Source organism: Xenopus laevis, chromosome 9_10L (assembly GCF_017654675.1).
Source record: "Xenopus laevis strain J_2021 chromosome 9_10L, Xenopus_laevis_v10.1, whole genome shotgun sequence".
Lineage (NCBI taxonomy): Eukaryota > Metazoa > Chordata > Amphibia > Anura > Pipidae > Xenopus > Xenopus laevis.
In genome coordinates this window covers 75,020,095-75,045,414 of record NC_054387.1, presented here as the reverse complement: position 1 = coordinate 75,045,414, position 25,320 = coordinate 75,020,095, and the positions used below count along the sequence as shown (strand labels likewise).

The window sequence follows — 25,320 nt, the reverse complement described above, 5'->3', positions numbered from 1 at the left end:
AATTGAATCCTAATTTCTATGGTTATTATTACATTCATTTAAATGATTTTACATGCATTTTTAAATGTATTACTTTTGAGCAAAGTATCTGTCTGTCCTATTCTCAGCACAGCACTCAGCACTATATGCACTTCTGAAACATTTAGCCAGTTTTTCAGTTTTCTCAATACCTTGCCAACTGTATTCACCTTCTGTACAGGTCTTTAACTTACTGGACTTTTGCAAGATATTGTGGGAAATTGAGTCTTATGTAACCACTCAGTTTCACAATGCTTAAAATGTATATCAAGTCAGAACCAGCAGCGCAGAAAATAACAAAGGAGAGACTGAAACTGCTTTCTGATGACCACAGTAATCTGAAATGCCATAAACATTAGAGTGCAAAATATTTAGCAGTCCTCTGGGCATTCAGAGAGCCTATATTAAAACTGAAATGCAATGTATTTAGCTTGGTATGACAAAGGTTTTATGTTCTGGAGTGGATCTCATTTTTCATTTTTAACTTTGTACATTAAAATAGATGAAAATGATTCCATTCTAATTCTACTAGTGTCAGATCTGGTACATTAGGTACTAGAGGGGGGGTCATTGTATGCTCTGAAGCCTGCAGAAACCCATAGCTTGCCATACATAATGACCCTCTTGTGACATTTTCACCTGAAGCAAAGTGCACTTAACAGAGAAGCTTTTACTATCTCCCAGGTATGAAAGACTCGATGTTGCAAGCCTGTTGCCAAAGGGTCTAGATTGATTGTTATCCTCCTTGTGAAAAGATTTTAATTATTGCTAATGATTGAGATAATAGACCTTTTGCCCGCTCGTCTTCAACATATTATGAGCCTAATCCGTGATGACAGTGTTAATTTTGTTCTCCAGCTCAAACTTTCAACAGGATGATTAAATTTAGATATGCTCATTCTGCGGCTATTGTCTTCATTTCAACATAGTAATATCCAGGATCTTAAGATCTGTAATTGCAGTGAATAAATATAAAAAATCTGTTAATTAAAAGTTAGTTCTTGGCTCCTTTTTTAATTTAGTTTTTTTTTCAAAGTGCTCTCTGCTGGACTGATCGTGAGAACAGTTGAGTGAATTATATTTTTAACTTCAGTCATCAAGATAGCAAATCCGGTGTGATGAGTTAATTACGGCTCACTTATTTAAAGGGATAGTGGCATCTCCGCCGTTTAAAATTTTCTGTCTTATTTTGTTAAATATCTTTTTCTTAGAAGGTAGTTATAATAGCCAATTCTTAGCAACGTTTCAGCTTGCCTTATTACTTGCCTTTTCTTTTCTGCCTCCTTTTAAAGACCTCTTCTATTCATATTCCAGCCTTCCATTTAAGTCCATTTATGTCTGATTGCTAGGGTAAATTGGACCCTAAATATTTTTAAACTGTAGTAGAGTAATTTGTAATGTCCTTTGTAATGCTAGGCTTCCTTATGACTCAAAATTCTTCTGTGATATTGGGGCTCATTTATAAACTTCATGCAGCACAGAATGATTTGCATATTTGCCCTGTGCATGGTTGTATTTATAAAGAGTGGTGTATTTAATGTGCAAACAAAATTGCAATTTTTTATTTGCACTGCAAATGTCCATAAAGGCTTTTAAAATATGGTATAATCTTAAATGACAAATATTTATGCATTCACTCTGCGTTTGAGTTACACCACAACATTAGTGGTGGAGAAAATATTAGCAGATCAGTTTTAGCAAATTGTGAATTTAATTTACTGTCAAAGCTAGTTTCAAGCACAACAACCTCACACAGTTGTAAATACCCATTTCATTTGAGAGCCATATGCGAATCTATTATCGAATGCAAATTTGCAAAAAACGGAAACATGGACACAGCAGTGCAATATTCTGCATTCAGGAAAAAACACAGGCAATACAACCATTTGCAAATAAATATGCGCTTTATGAACTTTATAAATGACCCTCATTGCGTTCAGGGCATTTTACCACTGTAATGTGAGTGGTCTGTTATAATAAAAACCTGCATTTCAGCCATAAAGAAACCGCTGCTTTCTTAAAAGTAAAGCTCTTTAAAGATCAAAAATACCCTATCTTTTGACATGAGCTCATTCGGTTGGGCTTTAGTAAAGAAAAAAAAAATATATATTTAAAAAAAAAAAAAAAAAAAAAATATATATCATTTTTATGCTTTGTAAATACTGTCCACTAGGATGTGTTTATGGAGTCCTCTCCTGATAAACTCCCCTCCATTATGATTATATTCCCATTAAAGTTGCCCTCCTATTCCATGTGACTTAAACGCATTTATGATCCCCTTGTTGTAAGGGGACTGGTTTTAATCAGTATCTTAGATACTGCCCTTCAACAAGGAGGATGGAAGCTTATGTAGAGTCTATGAACAATGATGCCAGAGATGGGTTTAAGCTGGGAAAATCCCGAGGCCAGGAATCCATGCTCAGTGCTATGGGCACACTAAGGGTAAGGCCACACTAAGCGATAGCGCGGCGATTTGACTCGCCGCGACTATTCGCCGCGACTTTTAATCCTCAATCGCTGGCGAACCTGTGGCGCTGGCGTCTATGGGGAATCGCTGCGTAAAAACACACGCGGCGATCTTTTTTCTATTGTCGCTCGAAATCGCCTCGCTATAAATGGACTTAAATGGAAGGCTGGAATATGAATAGAAGAGGTCTTTAAAAGGAGGCAGAAAAGAAAAGGCAAGTAATAAGGCAAGCTGAAACGTTGCTAAGAATTGGCTATTATAACTACCTTCTAAGAAAAAGATATTTAACAAAATAAGACAGAAAATTTTAAACGGCGGAGATGCCACTATCCCTTTAAATAAGTGAGCCGTAATTAACTCATCACACCGGATTTGCTATCTTGATGACTGAAGTTAAAAATATAATTCACTCAACTGTTCTCACGATCAGTCCAGCAGAGAGCACTTTGAAAAAAAAACTAAATTAAAAAAGGAGCCAAGAACTAACTTTTAATTAACAGATTTTTTATATTTATTCACTGCAATTACAGATCTTAAGATCCTGGATATTACTATGTTGAAATGAAGACAATAGCCGCAGAATGAGCATATCTAAATTTAATCATCCTGTTGAAAGTTTGAGCTGGAGAACAAAATTAACACTGTCATCACGGATTAGGCTCATAATATGTTGAAGACGAGCGGGCAAAAGGTCTATTATCTCAATCATTAGCAATAATTAAAATCTTTTCACAAGGAGGATAACAATCAATCTAGACCCTTTGGCAACAGGCTTGCAACATCGAGTCTTTCATACCTGGGAGATAGTAAAAGCTTCTCTGTTAAGTGCACTTTGCTTCAGGTGAAAATGTCACAAGAGGGTCATTATGTATGGCAAGCTATGGGTTTCTGCAGGCTTCAGAGCATACAATGACCCCCCCTCTAGTACCTAATGTACTCGCTAGGCGATTTCGAGCGACAATAGAAAAAAGATCGCCGCGTGTGTTTTTACGCAGCGATTCCCCATAGACGCCAGCGCCACAGGTTCGCCAGCGATTGAGGATTAAAAGTCGCGGCGAATAGTCGCGGCGAGTCAAATCGCCGCGCTATCGCTTAGTGTGGCCTTACCCTTAATGTAGAGACCCTGAGGATTAGGCATCTTCACTGACAGTTTCCCCTTGTAGTTTGGACACCTCAGGTGGTCTTAGTGAGCCCTGGGGGCTGTATGTTATCAGTATGATATGGTTCATTGCTTGCCCAGTAGGTGGCAGTGTGTAAAAGTTTAAAAGGATATGCACCTATGTGCTCAGGACTCTCTTCTTGGATCCCACCTTGTGGGGAGGTGGGTACAGGATTGGGTCTGACAATCCCTAGGGACAGTTCTATTTATTTAGTGATAGGAAAGTTAGGGGCAGTTCAGTTAGTAAACAGCTTTGTGGCTCCAACAAGGAGAGTAGTTAGGGTTAGCACCCTTGCTGCCAGACAGGGGCACAAGTGGGTGAGCTCAGGAGCAGGGAAAATGCCAAGGAGCAAGATGGGATCCCATGGGATCCCTAGTTCTGGGGAAGAATCACCAAGAGAAGTTGCATTACCCCCTCAAGAGGGTCCTACTTATATTTTAAAGTATGAAGGTTGTCCATGGTTTGCCTTAAATGTACCTGAAGTTCTATACCTCCTGAATGCTGTGACCAAGATTTATTACCATTGTTCAATTAATAAGCTATTGCTTAAAAACCCCCTGGACTGCTGTTTCTTCCAACCTGGTTGGTCTGTGCACCAGGAGACACACAGAATTCATTAGAGGGTAAGGTGCTTAAAGGAATCAACACATGCTGCTGGGAGTTTCAGGGAGTTGCCCACAGGTATCTGGGATACACTAGCAGCGAGTCACACTATAATCACACTCGCCTCACACTTCTCAAGTCCACCCACGAGTGTGTTACATAAAAAAAATGTTATCGTATGGAATTGTTGTATAACTTAGTAATGGATAAGGCATTAAACTGTTCTCAGTTTTTAGTATCTAGATTAATCATGAACCATTATATCCCACTCTTCTTCTAGATGAAAAACCTTTCCTCATTGTAGTAAGGGACAGTATTATTTTTGGGATGTCCCTTAACCCTGACGATAAAACGAATGATGCCATGGTGCCAGTGGCAGGAATCCGAAATGGGTATGATGTTGACTTTGATGATTCAGAGCAAATGATCTATTGGATCGAGAACCCTGTGAGTATCAAATCACTCACCATAACTCACATCCTTATTGTGATGAAAGATGTATACATAAAATACTTGGTGCTACTAGTATCCAGTGTATAATATATGTTTGCTTACCTGCTAGTCTGTTCAAAAATGGGTCTGTGTTTTGTTCATGTTGGGTTCCCATGATCCCCTATTATGCAGTAATATTCCTCCTACAACAGAAAATAGTAAATATAAATATTTAAATAAATTCTGACTTATGAGTCACAGCTCCGTTTTCATGACTTCACTGGATCCAACTGGAAATTGTTTATTTTGATCAATTGTTTTTCTTTTGACTATAGATTTTCTGTTCTTCAGTTACATATTTAAACTAAACCCAAAACCTACTGGTTTTTAAAACTATAGTGGCAGGGGTGGCATTTAGCCTGAAAGTTTATAAGATTGAGAATGCCTGTTTGTTCCCCTAGATACATTTGAAAGCCCAGTATAGAAAACTACCAGGTAAAATGGGCAGGGGAAACTGTAGCAAGACCATTAGTTCAGATGAAGTGCTTTGAAAATCTGAGCCAGGTGATAAGGTGGATGGTGCAATTTAGCACCAAGGCCCTGTAAGGCTCTTGTTATGATGCTAGGTTGAAGCAAGACCACTTACTTGTGGTCCTAGATATTCCTGAAACTATTGCAGACTGGTCAGACAACCACTGGTGTTACATGACTAAATAAAGAAAAAGGCCACAGGCCAGAATATTCTCCATTCTGAAAGAATGTGCATCATAAAGTGAGAAATAGCAACAGAGAAATGTCAAATTACATTCACTCTTCACGTCCAGCACTCTTGGTATTCTATTCACTGTCTTCAAATCATACTAAGTGGATTGCCTCCAAAGTCTTCTGGAGGTCTGGATCAAAATAATTGCTTGTCCTTGTAATTTGCTTTAGTGGTTTGGTGGTACCATCTTGACTGTGGGATTATATCACATTTCTTTGATTTAAAAAGTATTCTAGTGTATATATTGGAATGCTTAATTTGTAAATATGGATGAGATTTTGCTGAGAAAACGTTTTGCCGATTTTGAACTGAGAATATGTTAGTTTTTCATAATAATAGCTGTTAACAACTGTATGCAGCATGTTTGTTTAATCGCACTGCCAATCCATCTGTTTAATTGTTGGATTCTTTTGCAAAAACGATCACTTAAGATAACATTTTCCTATTGCAAAATGTAGTGAATTCTCTTGTTTTTTTTTCTCCTAGGGTGAAATTCATAGAGTAAAGTCAGATGGAATGAACAGAACGGTATTTGCTCCAGCAGCAATCATTGGTACACCTGTTGGTTTAGCTTTGGACTGGATTTCAGGAAACCTTTACTACACAAACCCACAAACTCAATCCATCGAGGTACAGTTACATAAACCCAAGCCATGTGGGCCCAGCAATTTATATATTTCAATTCATTAATTAAAAGGGTATTTGGTACCAGGGTCACCATTCATATTGCTGTCATTGTTATGGCAAGAATTTCATTTATTTTCTGGAGAAATATCTTGTTTGGAGGTGGACCCCTACTGGCCAATGTTAGCCCTTCCATAACTGTGGTGTGAAGCACACAAATGTTTATTTGGGAATGGCATCAGTGAATATCGGGCTCCTAGAATGTAGAAAGGCTGCACTCCCATCATTAAGAGAGAAAGATTAAGTAATTCAGGAATGCCTATCCTGAGTGTGGTTTTGATATGCTTTGCACACTTCTGTGATTATCCTTCTTTACTGGTCTGGTAATCATAGAACATACAAAGCATTGTAGGAACTGGCATCTTATCTGAACTATCACTGACTATTGCAATATTGTTTCAATGGTATATGTAGCCAGAGCCAACAGTGCAGGCAACATCAATGGACAGCTTTTACTGCTTTCAACAACAATTCAGTTTACAAATAAATGATAACTCATACAAACCACTGAGAATGTGGAATTAATAAAGATGAACTGTTTTGGGTATAGACAGGTTCCCAAAATGTAGCTAATATAATTCTCTTTCACAATTTTTTTTGTCTTCTTCTACATTTTGAGATAAAAATAATTGTACTTTTTACCAGCTGCAAATAACTTAACCATGCTGTAGTGCATTACATAATGCTGGAATCAGATAGTTAGAGAATGGCAAAATCTGTCAGTGCCTCACAACATGGATATGTTGTTTGCAGCCACTTTACAATGTTTGGTCGAGGAATCATAATAATAAATACCGTGAAACAGCATTGTTGATCATCTACTAGACTCTAGTCAACTTTTCATGATGGCTATTTCCCAACATGTAAATGCAATGTATTCACTTTTAACACTGAAGGTAATAAAGCTACGTGGAGAAGTGAAGTATAGAAAAACTCTGATTACAAATGATGGAACACAGACCGGAGCAGGAGCACCAATAGGCATTGCTGTTGATCCATCCAGAGGGTAAGGTTTTTAACTCTGTTTTTTATTAGGATGTTTCCAATGGATAGGAGAGAATAAATATTTTTGTTACCTTACTGTTTTATCCTCTCCTCAAATGCTATTGTCTCTCATGCTAGCAGAGTCCTTATCACTTTCCTTTGCTATCCTTATTTCTAACCAAAGGGATGTGGTATAGAGACCATTTAAATACATGTAACCACTTCAGTGCTAAAAGAGAATGCATTCTTTCTACTACCTTCTTCCTTGCTTCCTACATTCTTCATTTTCTTTCTTTTTTTACCTTTCTGTCTTCCATTTCACCCTTTATTCTTCCCCTTGCTTGTTTTTTAATTTTCATCATTCCTTTCTTTTTCAGTCCATCATATTGTCTATACAGCGAATTCCTTCCATCACTTAGGATTAAACATTAACTTTTTTTCTTCAGAAAACTGTACTGGACAGACCAAGGAATAGATGGTGGGCCCCCAGCAAAAGTTGCTAGCGCTGAAATGGATGGCTCAAATCCATCTGTCCTGTTTACAAATAACTTGGATCATATTGAATTTATTACCATTGACATTGCAGAGCAAAAACTTTACTGGAGCGTTACAGGCACTGGCATTGTAAGTATGGCATTTAAATGTATTTCTCCCTATCTTCTATGAAAGTGTTACTGCCTTTTGGAGTATCACCACTGAAATTCCTTCTGGATTTCAGGATAATATTTCAGAATATTAAATTGATAAGGATGGCCTAATCCAGGCTACTAGGGTTATGTCACAATTCCTATTGTCATCTAACATATAGATTACCATACATTTTTCATTTTCACATAGGTTTTCTACTTAAGTTCAAGAATTCGTGGCACAATCAGCTATATTAAAAATTACTATATTTTCTACCGGCATAGGAATCATATATGGCAGCTTTCTTTAAGCCTTTCAGAAGATATTTAACCATGCATTTAAAATGTATCTGATCTTTTAGATTGAAAGAGGAAATGTGGACGGTACAAACAGAGTCACTGTGGTCAACCATCTCTCCCACCCTTGGGGAATAGCTGTCCATGAGGCTTTCCTTTACTATACTGACCGTGATTATGAAGTTATCGAGAGGGTTGATAAGTCCACTGGAGCAAACAAAGTAGTGATGAGAGACAACGTTCAGGGATTGAAGTGCCTCCGCATCCATCACAGAGACCGTGAGTATCCTGTCCATAAATAAATAGACATTGTAGTTAGGCTTCAGACAACCTTGCAGATGTGTGTGTGTCCAAGGAACAACTGAACCAATCATTCATTGATGCTCCTGGTTTGGCTCAAATAAATCATAATATTTTTATTTGTTTGAATAATGTTTGTTTATAGTCAAAATGACAATAAGAATAGAATGATAATGGCAAGGGATAATGTTCCAACCGGCTTCTGCTGATGAGCATTCCCCACAACAATGATATCCCCAAGATAACAGACTTCCTGATTTATCATTATGGCCAATCGTCAGTTATGCAATATCTCTGTATGCTTTAACCTAATGTCTGTCAAAATATTTATTTTCTAATTTTCTCCACTCCAGAAAAGTATTTGTACATAAGAATAGCAGCAGCTTACAAATTGCATTGGAGGAAATGCCAGTGCTTTGTTGATTGAGAAGTTACTCAATTATGTTTTAGAACAGACAAGGCTTGCTCTCACTGCTAATGGTTTGTATGCAATGTGTATAATGTCTTTTTTCATTCCAAAATAGAGTCTGCTGGCTCTTCTAATGGTTGCAGTAATAATCCAGATGCCTGTCAGCAGCTCTGCTTGCCAAGACCCGGAGGACAGTTTTCTTGTGCCTGTGCTACAGGTTTCAAGATAAATTCTGACAACAGAACTTGCTCGCCGTATAGTTCCTTTATTGTGGTTTCCACGCTAACAGCCATCAAGGGATTCAGCTTAGAGGCTGCCGACCATTCAGAAGCAATGGTGCCAATGGCAGGTCGGGGTAGGTAACTATTGAATATATGCCATGTAGAAAGAACTTTGGTTTCTCTTACAAGATCTAATGCACTGTTTCTAAATTCAGTCTTCAGTGCAGCACATACCTATGTTTGCCAAAAGCTAAGCATCTTATCTGCAAATAATGTTGAAGTGAATTAGAAAAGCTTTATTTTTATTTAAAATATGTAAAACATTTTAAAATCCTACTATGCTTCCAATATTTATTTAGCAAAGGATTAGCTACTTCACTATCCATAGCTAGTGAGTTCTTTATATTTAGTGTATGGAATACTGATGAGATTTAAATAACTTCAAGAGTTTTGTTGTGCTCACACAGATGCATGCCATTCTGTAAGACTGAGGTAATGATTGCTTGTGTTTGATTATACAGATTTTCTTTCTACACTAAAGATTTGCCACAAATTCTAGTACCCATTATTTCTGTTCACTCTATCCCAACCTGCTCTCTGAGATATTTTAGTAAATTGTATGGAAATCCTATGGATTACTTTCTATGGATCCAAAAACGGATTACACATACATGCCCACAGTCCCCAGTGCTAGACATTACTACCAACTCCTAGGAAAATGTGGTTTAAATTATGAAGGCCTGTATAAAAGAACAATGCAACGCCTTTATATGTTGGTGAAATTCTTGGTCACAGAGCTGTTTAATATACAAGTTACAGTAAGACCCAGTAATGATTTCCCATTACCGTGTTATGGTCTTGTTTTATGTATTTTCCTCAAATCCAATGTTCAAAATGAAAATTGTTTCTACCCATTCAATTCTATTAGGTCGCAATGCCCTTCATGTTGATGTTCACATGCCTTCTGGATATATTTATTGGTGTGACTTCAGCAGCACGGTAGGAGCATACAATGGGATCCGCCGAGTTAAACCAAATGGCTCTTCTTTTAGAAACATTGTGACAGGTGGAATAGGAAGAAATGGAATTCGTGGAATTGCTGTTGATTGGGTAGCAGGTAAGTGAAAGCAGTTAGTGACTATTTTCCGTAATTCCCATTCAGTCAGTAAAATGTGTGTGTGTGTATATATATATATATATATATATATATATATATATATATATATATATATATATATATATATATATATATATATATATATATATATATATCATAAACTCTTTATATTAAAATATATTTTTAACATATTTTTAAGGAGAAGAATAGAATTAAACACTGGGTGGTCCCAAATGTCAGCCCCCCCCAGAGATTGTAATGAATTGCCTGATTGTCACAGTCGGCACTCTAAATTCAGAACCAATGCTAAACACCCTGTTCTTGGCTCTTGCTTCCGCCTTTAACAGCCACCTTTCACCTCAGGAGGAGCCCTCGGCTAATCGGATGTCTCCAGGTCTTATTAAGAGAGGTGCCAAGCGAAGGGTTCTGAACGAGTAAAGGGGCACGACGGTAATGCAAAGTCTTTTGGGCAGAAGGTCGCGGTACAAGGCGTAGACAGAAAGCGTAATCAGATCAGACCGGGTCGGGGCAGGCAGAGTACAAACGGAGTCAGGCAGGCAAGGGTCATACAAATTGACAAATTTATTGTTGTCATAAGCTAATTATCATAAGTAACAAATTTTATGTATGATCACAGTTAAAAAACAGCGGGCCCCTGTCACAGTCGGCACCCTAAATTTAGAACCAATGCTAAGCACCCTGTTCTCGGCTCTTGCTTCCGCCTTTAACAGCCGCCTTTCACATCAGGAGGAGCCCTCGACTAATCGGATGCCTCCAGGTCTTATTAAGAGAGGTGCCAAGCGAAGGGTTCTGAACGAGTAATGGGGCACGACGGTAATGCAAAGTCTTTTGGGCAGAAGGTTGCGGTACAAGGCTTAGACAGAACGCGTAGTCAGATCAGACCGGGTCGGGGCAGGCAGAGTACAAACGGAGTCAGGCAGGCAAGGGTCAAACCAGGAGATCAATCAGAAGGGATGCGGAATAAGCGGAGTCAGTTACCAGGCAAGGGTCAGGATACAGAAGTCAGAATCGTCCAAAAACAGGCAGGGGTCACAACAAGAATCAGATCACAGAAGCTATAAAGCATAGAGGCACCAGGAAATTCACAAGGAACAAATCCTATAACGGGCAGTGTGAAATTGCATACTGTGGCTTTAAATATTTTTGAAATTCGCACCATTGCGCGCTGGCGTCAACACGTCAGCACGCCTACAAATACAGAAGACACGCGCCATACGCCCTAGCTAACCGGCGCAGAGGATCGGCGCATATCCCCGCCGCACTGCTGGATCACCAGGGAGGCAAGTTGTCACACTGATAACCCAGGCTAGTGCTCCTGTTAGCAGTACCACTGAGCGATCCTCTTCTTGCTTGTTCCTCTTTGCAGGACATGCATGAGCAGTAGAGTAAAAAGCTGAACTTTAACAAAAAGATGGCCTTTTCTCTCTACTGCACATTTGTAGGCCTGGGAAATTAAAGTATGAAGAAGAGGATCAAGAGTAGAATCCCAGGTCGGGGCAGTTTTCTCCTAACAGGCTGGGGTCTTTACAATCTCTGGAGGTGCCTAACATTTGGCACCCCCCAGTTATTTACACATTCTTTCTCCTTTAAAACAACCACGCTTCATATATCCTTTTCAGCTAATGTTGAAATAAATAAGTAAAGAAATCAAAAAGAAAAAGTAATAATCAGGTCACAGTAGAATGTACAATTACAGTTAGGAAACTAATAAATACTGTAAAAATACTTTATAATAAATACTGTAAATAACCAAAGTAATATATGGTATAAGATTAATGTTATTCTGCAGCATTTAATTTCTCTACTAGCTTAGCAAAACAAATTGACAAATTTATTGTTGTCATAAGCTAATTATCATAAGTAACAAATTTTATGTATGATCACAGTTAAAAAACAGCGGGCCCCTGGCAGGCTGAGTGACCCTTATCTGAGGCAGAGAAGAATACATTGTTAAATTACAACTCTATAGCATCCTATTGTCTTTTTGAAACTAGGTGGGCCTCAGTGTGTTACACAATATCATTTGTCTGTGTGTTTACCCCAAAGAACCCCATTCTTGTATGTGAATTTTGTTTATTCTTCATGGGGTAAAAGCTTTTTTTTTTCATAGGAAATCTATATTTCACAAATGCTTTCTTGACTGAGACATTCATAGAGGTGCTGCGTCTGAACACATCATACCGCCGTGTTCTAATGAAGACTACAGTAGACATGCCAAGGCATATAGTGGTAGATCCCAAGAACAGGTACATCTTCTGGGCAGATTATGGTCAAAGTCCTAAAATTGAACGGGCTTTTCTTGACTGCACCAACAGGACAGTGCTGGTGTCTGAAGGAATTGTTACGCCCCGTGGATTGGCGGTGGACCGCACCAATGGTTATGTTTACTGGGTTGATGACTCACTGGATATGATAGCCAGAGTCAAATCAGAAGGGGGTGAAACAGAGATTGTGCGCTATGGAAGCCGGTATCCCACACCGTATGGAATTACAGTCTTTGAAAATTCCATCATTTGGGTGGACAGGAATCTGAAGAAAATTTTCCAGGCCAGTAAAGAGCCTGGCAATTCTGAAACACCTAGCGTCATCAGAGACAATATTAACCTTCTGAGAGATGTTACAGTTTTTGATAGTCGCTATCAGCCAACTTCCCCACAAGAAATGAACAACAACCCATGCTTGGTGAGCAATGGAGGATGCTCACATTTTTGCTTTGCCTTGCCTGGACAGCAGACACGAAAATGTGGGTGTGCTTATGGTACATTAGCAAGTGATGGAACCCAATGCGTCATATCCAGAGATGACTACTTGATTTTTGCCCTTGAGAGTTCCATTAGAAGCTTGCTTTTGGATCCTGAGGATCACAGCCCTCCCTTTCCTCCAGTCAATGTTTTTAGAACAGCAGTGGCTCTGGATTATGACAGTTTGGATAACAGAGTATATTTTACACAGAGTTCTGGAGCTGGACGTAGCCAAATCAGTTATTTTAGCCTCTCTTCCCCAAATGGTCCTCGTACAACAGTTGCATCAGGTACAGTAAACATACTGATGATATAACAAGTGTGAGATACTTGTTAGTTATTTATTATGTGTTTTTTCGAGATCCAATCCAAGTTGGTTACGATTGTGAATCAGTGTCTTAGCTGCAGTGACACTCACCTTGCTAGCAGAACTATGTTCTGATGACCATGTATAAATATATAAGGGGATTATATAATAAACATTTTAATGCTTTATTTACCAGTGGGTCCTTCCAGCAGATACAAGGACACCCATTCTGATTAGAAGAAAATAAATTCTCTCTTAATTAACTTGAGTGTGATTAAGCAATGAAGATGCAAAATATCACCTATGTTGCTTAAGTATGAGTAATTAATGTGCCCTGTAATGTGCCATAGCTCTTGATGTTATACATTTGCATTCAATATGTATATGTATATACAGTACCTTCATCCCATTTTTTTAATGTATTTTTTGTATTAGATTTGGGAGCTCCGGATGGCATAGCCTTTGACTGGATACACAAAAGAGTTTATTACAGCGACTACTTGAATCAAACCATAAGCTCAATGGCAGTGGATGGGTCAGATCGTACTGTAATTGCACGTGTACAGCGACCTAGGGCTATCATGCTGGACCCATGCAGAGGGTAACTTTCATTTTCATCATCACTGTGTAGGGCTAGCATATTTTATTCTGGACTGTTTATTTTTAAATTATAAAAATCATTCTAAGTACTTTTAGTTCAAGATCTAACTTAAGTGTTTTATCCCATGTGTAAATACCTATTTTCCAATATCTTCATAGTAGTTTTAGTTGGCCATGTAGACCTTATTATTATGAAGGGGACTGACTCTTTGGAGGTGAAAAATTCCTTTGGGTGAGAACTATAAAGAACCAGTGATTGAGCCCTCTCCTGGCAGGTCTGCACAAGCTCCTCATTGGATCCATCCGTGACTCATTGTCAAATGATTAGCCCACTTGGTCTATGTAGGGGCCCATTTTTACCTATATTTGTTATATACAGCATTAGATTTGGTAATTTGGACAGCAGTATATACAGTGAAGTGGTAGGCAGCCACAAGGCTTCATTAGTGACTCATTCAGAAGGTAATATGGATTGGCAGAGGTAAGGTGTATATATGCATCTGTGGGTTGTGATGTGGATTTTCACTGTACTGCTTAGACCCTGTAATGAAAGCATATATGCACCTCTCTTAGATAATGAAACTCTGTTTGTTTGTTCTGATTGTTAGATATATGTATTGGACTGATTGGGGTACAAATGCCAAAATAGAACGAGCTACACTCGGAGGAAATTTCAGGACAGCCATTGTAAACACCAGCCTTGTCTGGCCAAATGGACTTACCCTTGACTATGAAGAAGAGCGGCTGTATTGGGCTGATGCAAATTTGTACGTATCCCTTAATTGGTCTTGATCAATCCTGAATTCTAATTAATGATATGATTGTAATGTTTTTCTAACACAATACAAGTAGTAATTGTGTTTTTTTAAAGATATTAATTTTAATTTGTAAGATATTTGGTTTATAGTTTCCTTTATGTCTGCTGATTTACAGATTAAAAAGAGACAATCGTGTAAGATAAAAAATTATTTCAGACAAAAACTGCTTCAGAGGAAATACACAAGTATATGTTTTTTGTGATATCTTTATAGGCAGAAGATTGAACGCTGCTCTTTAACGGGTACGAACCGTGAAGTGATTGTTAGCACAGCTGTATATCCATTTGCGATGACCCTCTATGATCAGCACATTTATTGGACTGACTGGAACACCAGGAGTATTTATAGAGCCAACAAGCATGATGGTTCTGACCAGATAATTATGATTCAAAACCTTCCTCAGCGCCCCATGGATATTCATGTTTTGTCCAAAACTAAGCAGAAGCAGTGCAGCAGCCCTTGTGATCAGTTCAATGGTGGCTGTAGTCACATCTGTGCCCCAGGTAAAGATAATACTTTGCAAAATGTTGTAGTGGTAAAGTTAAAGTAAAGTCTTGTAACAATGTAATTCTGTAACAGTATATTACCAGTACATAGCTCCTCCCTTTACCCCTTATTGTGACTGTTTTGTTAGAAGTAATACATTATGAAGGGGGGTTTATATGTGTACTGGTTATCTAATCATCTACCTTGCAAACATGGAGTAGCTTCAGTTTTCCTGTTTACCTGTTTTAGCCCAATAAATAACAAAAACATTTTGATATAATAATTTGCAAAAAGTATGTTCAGCACAAGCCATATTCATTGAACCCGTGTTGAACAAGGGTTATACTACTCTTTTAAATGGGTTGTTCACCTTTAAATTAACTTTCAGTATGATGTAGAGAGTGCTATCCTGAGTTTAGCAGCAGAACTTGTTCAGCAGCTCTCCAGTTTAGAACTTAGGCAGATATCTGGTTGCTAGGGTCCAATTTAACTTAGCAATCAGGCAGTGGTTTGAATGAAAGACTAGAATATAAATAGAAAGATAAGTAATACAAAGTAACAATCACACTGTAACTTCATAGAGCAATACATTTTTGGTTACTGGGTCCAGTGAGCCCTATTTGAAAGTTGGGAAGAGTCAGAAGAGGAAGGCAAATCATTAAAAAAAACTGTACAAACTAAAAAATGAACACCAATTAAAAAGTTGCTATGAATAGGCCATTCTATAAAATACTAAAAGTTAACCTGAAGGTGAACTACCCCTTTAAAGGCATGTACAGATGTATAGAACGTTATGCAGCATATGCACTTCCACTTAAACCACCTAAAATGTTCTCAGGTTATCATTTCCAAATGCATCTTTTGAACTATGCACTTTCCTTATAATAAAGGTGTTATGCTTTCTTGTCTTAAATTTCAAGGTCCCAATGGGGCAGAGTGTCAGTGTCCTTCGACTGGTCGCTGGTACTTGGCAAATAATAACAAGGACTGTATTGTAGACAATGGGACAAGGTGTGAAAATGGCAAGTTTACGTGTCTCAATGGCCGCTGTATTCCTGAACGCTTTAAATGTGACAATGACAATGACTGTAGAGATGGTAGCGATGAACTGGAACGTGTATGTGGTAAGTGAGGATGGTTATTTTTTTAAAAGCTTTAACTAAAAATAACCATATTTGATATAAAACTGGGGTTTAGTTAGTTCTCCAGTGTTGTTGTCTTGCAAAACATTAGAGGCAAATAGTGGACATTATGAAGGTTTTTTTATATTTACACAGAGTAGTAGGGCTCCTTTCTCCAGCTGCCGCTATGCCTAGTGTATTCATTATTGTAGCTAATAAAGATGTGATATATACATATATACACAACCACTTGTTACGCTGGTGATTGCACCCTGGAAGTTTTCTTTGCCATTGACAATCACCATGGATCACTTGACACTAAAATGACTGCACTATCCATTTACATAAATCAGGAGCAGTCTGTGATGAGTTTGGCCACTTAAAATTCTATTGTTATAGTTAGTAATAACAAGTGGTTTTGTATTAGATAATAAGTTTATGGTGTTTAAGCAGGTGGTGTTTTGTAACAAAAGCGCCTACTGTATATCTGGTGCATCACTGATTTTGTAGAATTTTTCACATTAATGGTTTGTTCATTTTAGGACACAAAGACTACATCATTTGCAATCTATTCCATATGTATAGAACAGGGGCTAGAATATATGTAACATTATTCAAAGAGTTTTGATTTATATATGCTGTGTTTTTAAAATTGTAATACAGTATACCTGTAGCCTTTACAGCTGCTTACTGACTCTGAGCATTCATTCATTATGGAGTCTATAAAAAGATCTATTTACATTAAGAAAGCATCTGAATATAACTAGAGATTGACTGAATGAAACAGAACATGTTTGCAATTCTGAATTCACAAATCGATGGTTTGTACTGTTTATCTTCCAATAAGATACCACCACATTTGCTAAATATTTCCAAAAAGAGTAATTATACTTGCTTTGGGGGCACATTTACAAAGCTCGAGTGAAGGATTCGAATTAAAAAAACTTCGAATTTCGAAGTGTTTTTTTGGCTACTTCGACCATCGAATGGGCTACTTCGACCTTCGACTACGACTTCGACTACGAATCGAACGATTCGAACTAAAAATCGTTCGAATATTCGACCATTCGATAATCGAAGTACTGTCTCTTTAAGAAAAACTTCGACCCCCTAGTTCGGCAGCTAAAAGCTACCGAACTCAATGTTAGCCTATGGGGAAGGTCCCCATAGGCTTGCCTGTGTTTTTTTGATCGAAGGATATTCCTTCGATCGTTGGATTAAAATCCTTCGAATCATTCGATTCGAATGATTTAATCGTTCGATCGAACGAATAATCCTTCGATCGTTCGATCGTAGGATTAGCGCTAAATCGTTCGACTTCGATATTCGAAGTCGAACGATTTTAGTTCCTAGTCGAATATCGAGGGTTAATTAACCCTCGATATTCGACCCTTAGTAAATCTGCCCCTTAATGTTTAACAATTAGAAAGTACTTGATACAAATAAAGGTGCCAGGTAAAAAAGACAAAATAATTTACTAAGTAACTACACCTCTTCATTTTTAATCCACTATGAAAACATTCAGACTCCCATTGACAATCATATTTTTAAAGACTGTATATCATTAGCCCTTGATGTAGCTCAAGTACTAAATTCTCTCTTAGCAGGTAGGGATCCCATTCCCGTTTTGAACAATGGTACACGATGAGTGTTTATGCCAAGCAATTACATAGTGCCAGAGATTAATTATATTAGCCTGGATATTACTGAACTCACCCACCCTAAATATGCTCAGGTGTGTGACATCTGGGTCATATTTTTTATTTGTCTTAACTTTCTAACCCCACTGGGAAATGCCAAGCCAAGAATGCCGTGTGTTGGGGATAATCTTGTGTTACATTTTTCTTGCCAGTCACTGGTTGGCATTCACAGAAAGAAAGAATGTGTTCCCAGTTTTTATCCTTGTTAATCAACTTACCTAGCTCAATTTACAAGGGTCAAAGATGCATTTACTCTGTGTGTTTTTGGTTTTTAAATATTTATATAATAACTGGTGGTGTTTTATTACTATGGTTAATTAGATATTACTATTTTGTTAAGAGGATTCCAGTAGCTATTTTAGACACGTTGGTCCTTTTTTATCCATGCACTGTATTATCTTTATTCTTATAAGAGTTATTAAGTATACATAGTGTCACTCAAATAATTTATGAGATACTGAAGTTGAAAAGAGCTTACAGTCTAAATGCAGTGCTTGGTATAGTACTTTAAGAATACCCATGGTTCATAAGTACTGCCATAGAATGTTTAAGTACCTTTTCAACCAAATGTATTTAAACCCATTTCTCTAGAATTATATGTAGTTCTTTTCGACTCTCAGTTTCTACAAAAAATGTATCATGGTAGTTTCCTTCTTAATAGGGTAATTCACCTTTAAGGTACCTTGTACCCAGTATTTTAAAGAATGTCCTTTTTAATGCAGCTTTTCAATTGGTCTTATATTAAATGTATATTTAGCTTATTTTGCCTCTTTCCAGATTTCAAAGGGTGGTCACTGATCCCAGCAGCCAAAAAAAAATGATTGCTCTGTCATCCTACAATTTTATTTTTACATGTTATTACTTATATTTCTATTCAGGCCCACTGCTATTCATCTTCCTACTTCCAATTCATGTCACTACCTGGTTGCTAGGGTAAATTGGACCCTGGCAACCAGGGAACAAAAAGCTAAATAATAAAAAAACACCAATAGCAAACTGTCTTAGAAAACCACTATCTACATCAGAATAAAAAGTTAATTTAAAAGTGAATGTCACCTTATCCATCTCAGGCTCTCAGAAAATAGGGGGCTCTCAGCACCAGATGTTCCATCTTAAAGTGCAAAACACAGTAACAATGCTTAAAGAGCTAGGTCTAAGGGCGAGGTCACACAGGTATTTTTATGTTTGGTTTCTTAAATGCTTATTCAAGCGTAAATATGCACAAAACAAAGCCCTAATAAAATTAATGGAATTCATAATATAACAATTCCCACAGGGCGCTTGTATGCTGGTGACATAAGTACATTGCATATTGATGATCAGTTACAAAAGTTTATTAAAATTCTTCTGAGTGCAATTGTGGGGAGCGAAAATAAAACAGAAATGCATGTTGGGAAAAGAGGCTGAAAACCGGCTGAAAATGCATATTATGATGCACATGTGATTTCATTGGCGTAGTTACGCTCAAAATGTAAAAATGCCCTGTGTGACCTTGCCCTAAGTGTCAACTTATTGCCACCCCTAGCATGCATGCGCTTGCACATAGTTTTTTTTAGTATATTTCGAATGTCAGTAAATTGCTGTATTGTAAACTGGTTAGTTATAATGATAATGATATAAATGTGGAGATAAACATTATCATTCTAATTGTCACAATGATTTTATTCTGCATGCAGTCCGTTTTGCAGCCGTGTTTGCAGTTAAAGGTATAGTATAAAGAGTGAGATCTATCTTCATGCATTTATTCCCATTACAATAACCATTTTCTAATTCATGCTATGACTTTAAATTGTCAGCTTTCCACACATGCCCATCTACTTCCTTCACTTGTGGCAACGGGAGATGTGTGCCATACCATTACCGATGTGACCATTACAATGATTGCGGAGATAACAGTGATGAGTTGGGCTGTTTATTCCGCACCTGCGACCTAAACACAGAATTTACCTGCAATAATGGCAGGTGTATCTCCCGCGAATATGTCTGCAATGGAGTAAACAATTGCTTTGACAATGGCACCTCTGATGAGCGGAATTGCCGTAAGTTAGCAAAAAAGTGGTTTGAGTTTGTGATTTTAAATATCTGTAAGGGGGGTGTAGACATTTTCCATGTGTGAATGGGCACAGCCATAAATGACAGATCTTTTGTTTACAGGTAGATCGTGCAAAAATATGAAAACATTAGTACTGGAAAGAGTAATGTTACATACCCCTCTAATGTTATATACCCATGTAGTTTTGTGCTGTTTTTGTGGTATCTTTCTCAATGATCTATGGTATGGGTTGTTCTCAGTATGGCAAGATCCATTTATATATTTTGGGATTTGTATTGTATGATTTGCTTTTTAAATCAATCTGCCTTACAGAGAATGTTAAGTACCTGCTAATGAGATAGCTACATAATTACATATTTTTACACGTTAAACAGGAGATCAATGCAGTTCCACATGACAACCATCAACTATGTATTTAGCTATGCTTGTATTCAGTATAGCAACCCAAGGAAACCCAGGCTCCCATCATTGTGCCAAAACCAAATGAATAAACACATATATTAAATACTGCCCAATCTATCACCAATATTATGAAGTGCAACCATGTCTGTTTTTGAGAACAGAACATCTACAAAATCATTATTGATCTGTCAAAACACATACATACACAGACAATATCATAAAAGGGTGGGATTGCTTACTTTAAGTAGCTATTCAAGATTTCTCCATGTACACAAATACTTCGTCCCAGTAGGGGTTGTGATGCTGTGCCAATGAATGCATTCAAACATAAAAAGAATATGTGCTTTTTAGGGTGGCCAATGCCACACACTGGTGAATACTTGTCAGTATGAGATCAATTGAACCAGCAAATAGTCATAAACAATATGGCCACCTTTCTATCGTCCCATTCAATGATCTGAACAGCAGGAAGCGAAGAGAAGCTGTGGCTCATCTTTACTTCGAAATATGTTGCTGAACCTTACTCTTGCTAATATGGTGCATTGGTACATTACATTTCCAAACATGTCAAATTGATGAATCACCTCAAATGCACTTTTTAAATTTTCTATTTCAATTTAAATTCAATATAGATATATTACAATAGTAATCTTCGATCATGAAATGAAGTAGAATAAACTGAATGCGGTGTGAAATTTTCAACAAAAATTCAGTTTCTTTGCTCATCCAGTCAGAAAAGAATGGGCATGCTATGGAACATATTCATAAAGACAAGAAGGAATCCTTCAGATAAGGGTTCACCCAGAATTTTGGTAATTTAGGTTACTCATATATTTGTCATCACTTGTCCTTTGTTTCTTTTTAAAGCTGATCGCACATGTCAACCGGGGTACACGAAATGCACCAGCACTAACATTTGCATTCCTCGTACCTATCTTTGTGATGGAGATAATGACTGTGGAGATATGAGTGATGAAAGCCCTACTCACTGTGGTGAGTCCTCTAATGGTTCAGTGGATGGGTAATCACTGGGAATGTAGATCTTTGCTGTTAAATATAGAAATAAAAGGGAAGAGCAACACACTATTGCTTTAAATTATATATAGTCTATACACTAAAATAGCATGATGTCGAGTTTCTGCTTATATACAGATAAGTTAAAACAAAATATCACACTACTTGTGATATTGTGTAAAACAAAAAAATGTAGAGATTGGAGCTGCCAAAGTGTACAGAGAGAATCAGTTGCCTTCAGGTTAGATTAAACTATAAATACTAACAAAATGAAGTATGGAAAGATAGGGACGTGACAGTGGGTCCCCCCTACCTTCCACCTTCTTGCCAACCAGTTCAGGCAAGCCCCTCTTGGCCCAACGCGGTTAGACTAAGGAAGTAACACATAAAACTCAACCTTTAATACTTCAAGTTAAAACAGCAAACAAGAAAACCCACTGGGCCATGCCCACACAGCAAACCACAATTAAAAAAGTATATAGACAAACTCACTGCAATTCAAGAGTATATGCAGTGCAGGACTGTGGTCTTTAAAAACACCAATTAAAAACGAAAACGTCATAGGTGGTAGGTGGAGGGTTAACAGACTCAAAAAATCATGAGACTGAAAAGTCTAGTGATCTATGCAGTATCACTAGAATAAAGTGTTAGTGCTGTTGCCAGGTAAGTACCCAATTCCTCATGCCGCCCCCACTCCCCTGTGTATAGTTCTACCTGTCTACGTGGGGAACAGGTGGGAGCTAGACCCCCACCGTCCACCTATGCTGCCCTACGCATTTCGCTGTCTAAAACAGCTTCTTCAGGGGCATAGGTGTCCTTTTGTCTAGTATTGTGTAAAACAACCCCAAAGTTTTGCACAATGTTACTGCCATTTCCAACATTTTTAAATATGCAGTTAACTTCCTATTGAATCCATACTCATATGTGACATTAGAGTATTGTGTTCACCATCAACTTCCCTATATAGCACCTACCTACCCATGTAGCATAGGGAAATAGGGACAAGTGTTACAAGGTGAGTGACAGTTGGAGCTGATTTAATCACATCAGAAAACTGACATGTGACTCTAAACACAAAGTTGCCATACATAAGCCAACTTTGGGATTATCCAGTCAATATGTAGACATTTGAAAATTGTCTAATTTGACCAATGCTTCTTTCATCTCTGTTTGCTGTTGCCCTATATGCCAATGAGAATAAGCCCAGTTTAGATGCCTAGATATTGTTTTATACTGACTGTCACCATTGGACGTCTGGCCACACTAACCCAGAGTCCATTGATTCACTGAGGGTTACACAGTAAGTTTGATATTGGTCAAACTACCTGTAAATGTAAACCTATGCATGAGGAGTCATAATTTCCCTGTTTACATATACATGCTTTCCTTGTTCTGTGTCTATTTTAATTCATATGTATGTAAAAATTGATAACATTTCCCCAAAGGTTCTGGGGTAAATGATATTACCAATAATGACAGTTCCCACTCTGATAATGAAGCTCTATTTGTTGTATGATTCAAAGTAATGTTTTTCATTTTGTCTTCTATAATGAGGACCATTTGCATTATGTTCTTTCTGGGCTTTTTCAGTTACATTGACTTGCACTGAAAGTGAATTCCGTTGCTCCTCCGGGCGCTGCATTCCAGGGCACTGGTATTGTGATCAGGGTGTAGACTGTTCCGATGGCTCAGATGAACCACCTACATGTGGTAAGTTGTACCTTTACTACAATAGTGTCATTTGACTATATCACCACTAGGATTGTGACCCTCACTATAAATAATTTTGGGGATAATGTACTGTATGCCCTTCTGTGCACACTAAGGATATTTAGGGGCCTATTGATTAAACCTCAATTTTTTCTTGAGTTTTTAATGGAGAAGACTCAAAAAAATTTTTAGAGGAAAAAAATCTTGAATTTTTAGAGATTAATTATACCTCAAAGCTGCTAAAAATCCAAACTCCCATGCTTGGTTTGACCTTATTTATTAATAAAATAACCAGAATTAATCATATAGCGGAAAAACTCAATAAAATCGAGCCAAAACCCGAATTTCTTTTTTCTATTTTTTTCTCTGTAATAATAAAACAGTACCTTGTACTTGATACTAACTAAGGGTGGCCATACATGGACAGATTAAAGCTGCTGATAGTGGTCCTTTTGACCAATTTGGCAGCTTACAGTATCTGTCCATGTAGGGGGCATTCTGACGGGTCTCCCTGATCGATATCAAGCCAAAAATTGGCCAGATATTGTTCAGGCAGGTTTGATGTTTTTGGCGATCGAGGACCACATCTGCTAGTTGATGCAGTCCTGGTCCCGTCTGTGCCCATTTCCTTCATTGTATCCAATCATTTGGCCCTAGGGCGAAACAATCATATTAACCCGATACTGCCCTACCTTTGGTGGGTATATCAGAATCAGATCAACTCATTTTTTGACCTGGCCAAACGAGCGGATCTTATCATGTATTGCCACCTTTAGATGCATGAATCCATATTGGTGGCAAAATAACCCATTTAGGTTTATTTCACTTTAAAAACATTTTTTAGCAAACTTAAGAAAAAAATGCTGTAACTGCATACTTGTATCTATCAAGACAAAAAGAAAAATGTTTTGTGCATACAATAATATATAACCATCAACATTACTACACCATAATGTAAGAACATTGTGTATGTCCTTTTAATAGTTTCTTAAAACATTTTTTCAACTTGTGTGGAGGAAGCTACATGGCTGCCATAATGTTTATTATACTGGCACGCTGACTACATAAAGAAATCTTTCTTTCCCCAAAAATGTGCCATGGCATTGAAGTCTGATTTAATTGACTTCACTTATCTGCTTCACATTAGCCAGATGACCTGTGGTATGTAGGAACACTGAACTAGACAGTCATACATTTGTAAAAGATTTAAAAGCGATTCAGATTTGAGGAGAACGTGGGTAAGACGAGTGGAGTAGCATCTTATCAACGGGGACCGGGTTGAAGTCTCTGAGATATTAGCCCTGTAATTTAACATGCAGGAGAGTAAAGAATGGATTCCTTGTGCAGCACTATCAGCAAATCTCTGCCTCGTCTCTTGCCTTAACAAATGCTCATTGTATATCTTTTTCTCTCTGTAGTTGCCCATGCGCGGACTTGTTCAAGTGACCAGTTCAGGTGTGACGATGCCCGCTGTATCCCATCATCTTGGATCTGTGATGGAGATAATGACTGTGGTGATATGAGTGATGAAGATCAAAGGCACAATTGTGGTAACAGCTTAGCTTTGAGATCCAATGATTTGTACTCACAGTGTTTTTTTAAATAAGAAAAGCTCTTTAGTTTGAAATAGGAGTAGGTCTTTATTTTTTAAATCAACAGCAATTAAAAATGTGTAAAATATATATAGAATTATCAGTAAACAAATTAAAGTTTCCACTTTTATTTCACTTCAATTCAAATTTTGTATTCCTAGTAAGGTAATGTTGGGCATATATATTTGATCATTGCTGTACTGTCTTAGGAAGTCCAGGCCTTACATCACATATAGGATTTTGAGCCCATGTAAAGATTAATTAAGAGAGAGATTGAAATAAGAAACGATAGCAGTGCAGAAAAAAATAACACCACAGCAGATGTATACCTGAAATTCAATATATTTATATATTTTAACAGATCTTTCATTCACACTGGCCAAAGATCCCATATAAAGTTCAGGCTAGAGGATTCTGAGCACATATCAAGATTAATTAGGAAAGTTATTGAAATATGAAAGTATAGCAGTGCAGAGGAAAGAACACCATAGCAAATTTATATTTATATAGTGGGCTGGATAGAATTTGAACAGAAATCTGCCCTATGCCAATCAATAGCACATAGAATAAAAGAAAACAGTATTACTTACTAATTTGCCTAATTGTAATATCAAAGTGTACATATTTAATGTAATTTGCATTATTATTTATAAAAAAAATTCTCTCTATCTTGG

General features: G+C 37.5%; 1 protein-coding gene across 4 annotated transcripts in view; it reads left to right on the top strand.

Moving 5' to 3' along the window:
• Nucleotides 1-25,320, top strand: part of lrp2.L (LDL receptor related protein 2 L homeolog) — a 107,961-nt gene that overhangs the window by 55,512 nt on the left and 27,129 nt on the right. For 2 of the 4 annotated variants that reach the window (XM_041577166.1, XM_018235881.2), the window contains 17 exons: nt 4,529-4,695; nt 5,930-6,073; nt 7,024-7,133; nt 7,558-7,735; nt 8,100-8,313; nt 8,859-9,098; nt 9,893-10,081; nt 12,213-13,133; nt 13,586-13,751; nt 14,359-14,517; nt 14,782-15,071; nt 15,975-16,178; nt 19,552-19,581; nt 19,672-19,914; nt 21,198-21,323; nt 22,935-23,054; nt 24,473-24,604. In XM_041577166.1, coding sequence (XP_041433100.1) covers nt 4,529-4,695; nt 5,930-6,073; nt 7,024-7,133; nt 7,558-7,735; nt 8,100-8,313; nt 8,859-9,098; nt 9,893-10,081; nt 12,213-13,133; nt 13,586-13,751; nt 14,359-14,517; nt 14,782-15,071; nt 15,975-16,178; nt 19,552-19,581; nt 19,672-19,914; nt 21,198-21,323; nt 22,935-23,054; nt 24,473-24,604 — 3,633 coding nt within the window. The remainder of the gene's footprint in view (nt 1-4,528; nt 4,696-5,929; nt 6,074-7,023; nt 7,134-7,557; nt 7,736-8,099; nt 8,314-8,858; nt 9,099-9,892; nt 10,082-12,212; nt 13,134-13,585; nt 13,752-14,358; nt 14,518-14,781; nt 15,072-15,974; nt 16,179-19,551; nt 19,582-19,671; nt 19,915-21,197; nt 21,324-22,934; nt 23,055-24,472; nt 24,605-25,320) is intronic. The other 2 variants (XM_041577167.1, XM_018235882.2) reach the window with 1 other exon arrangement.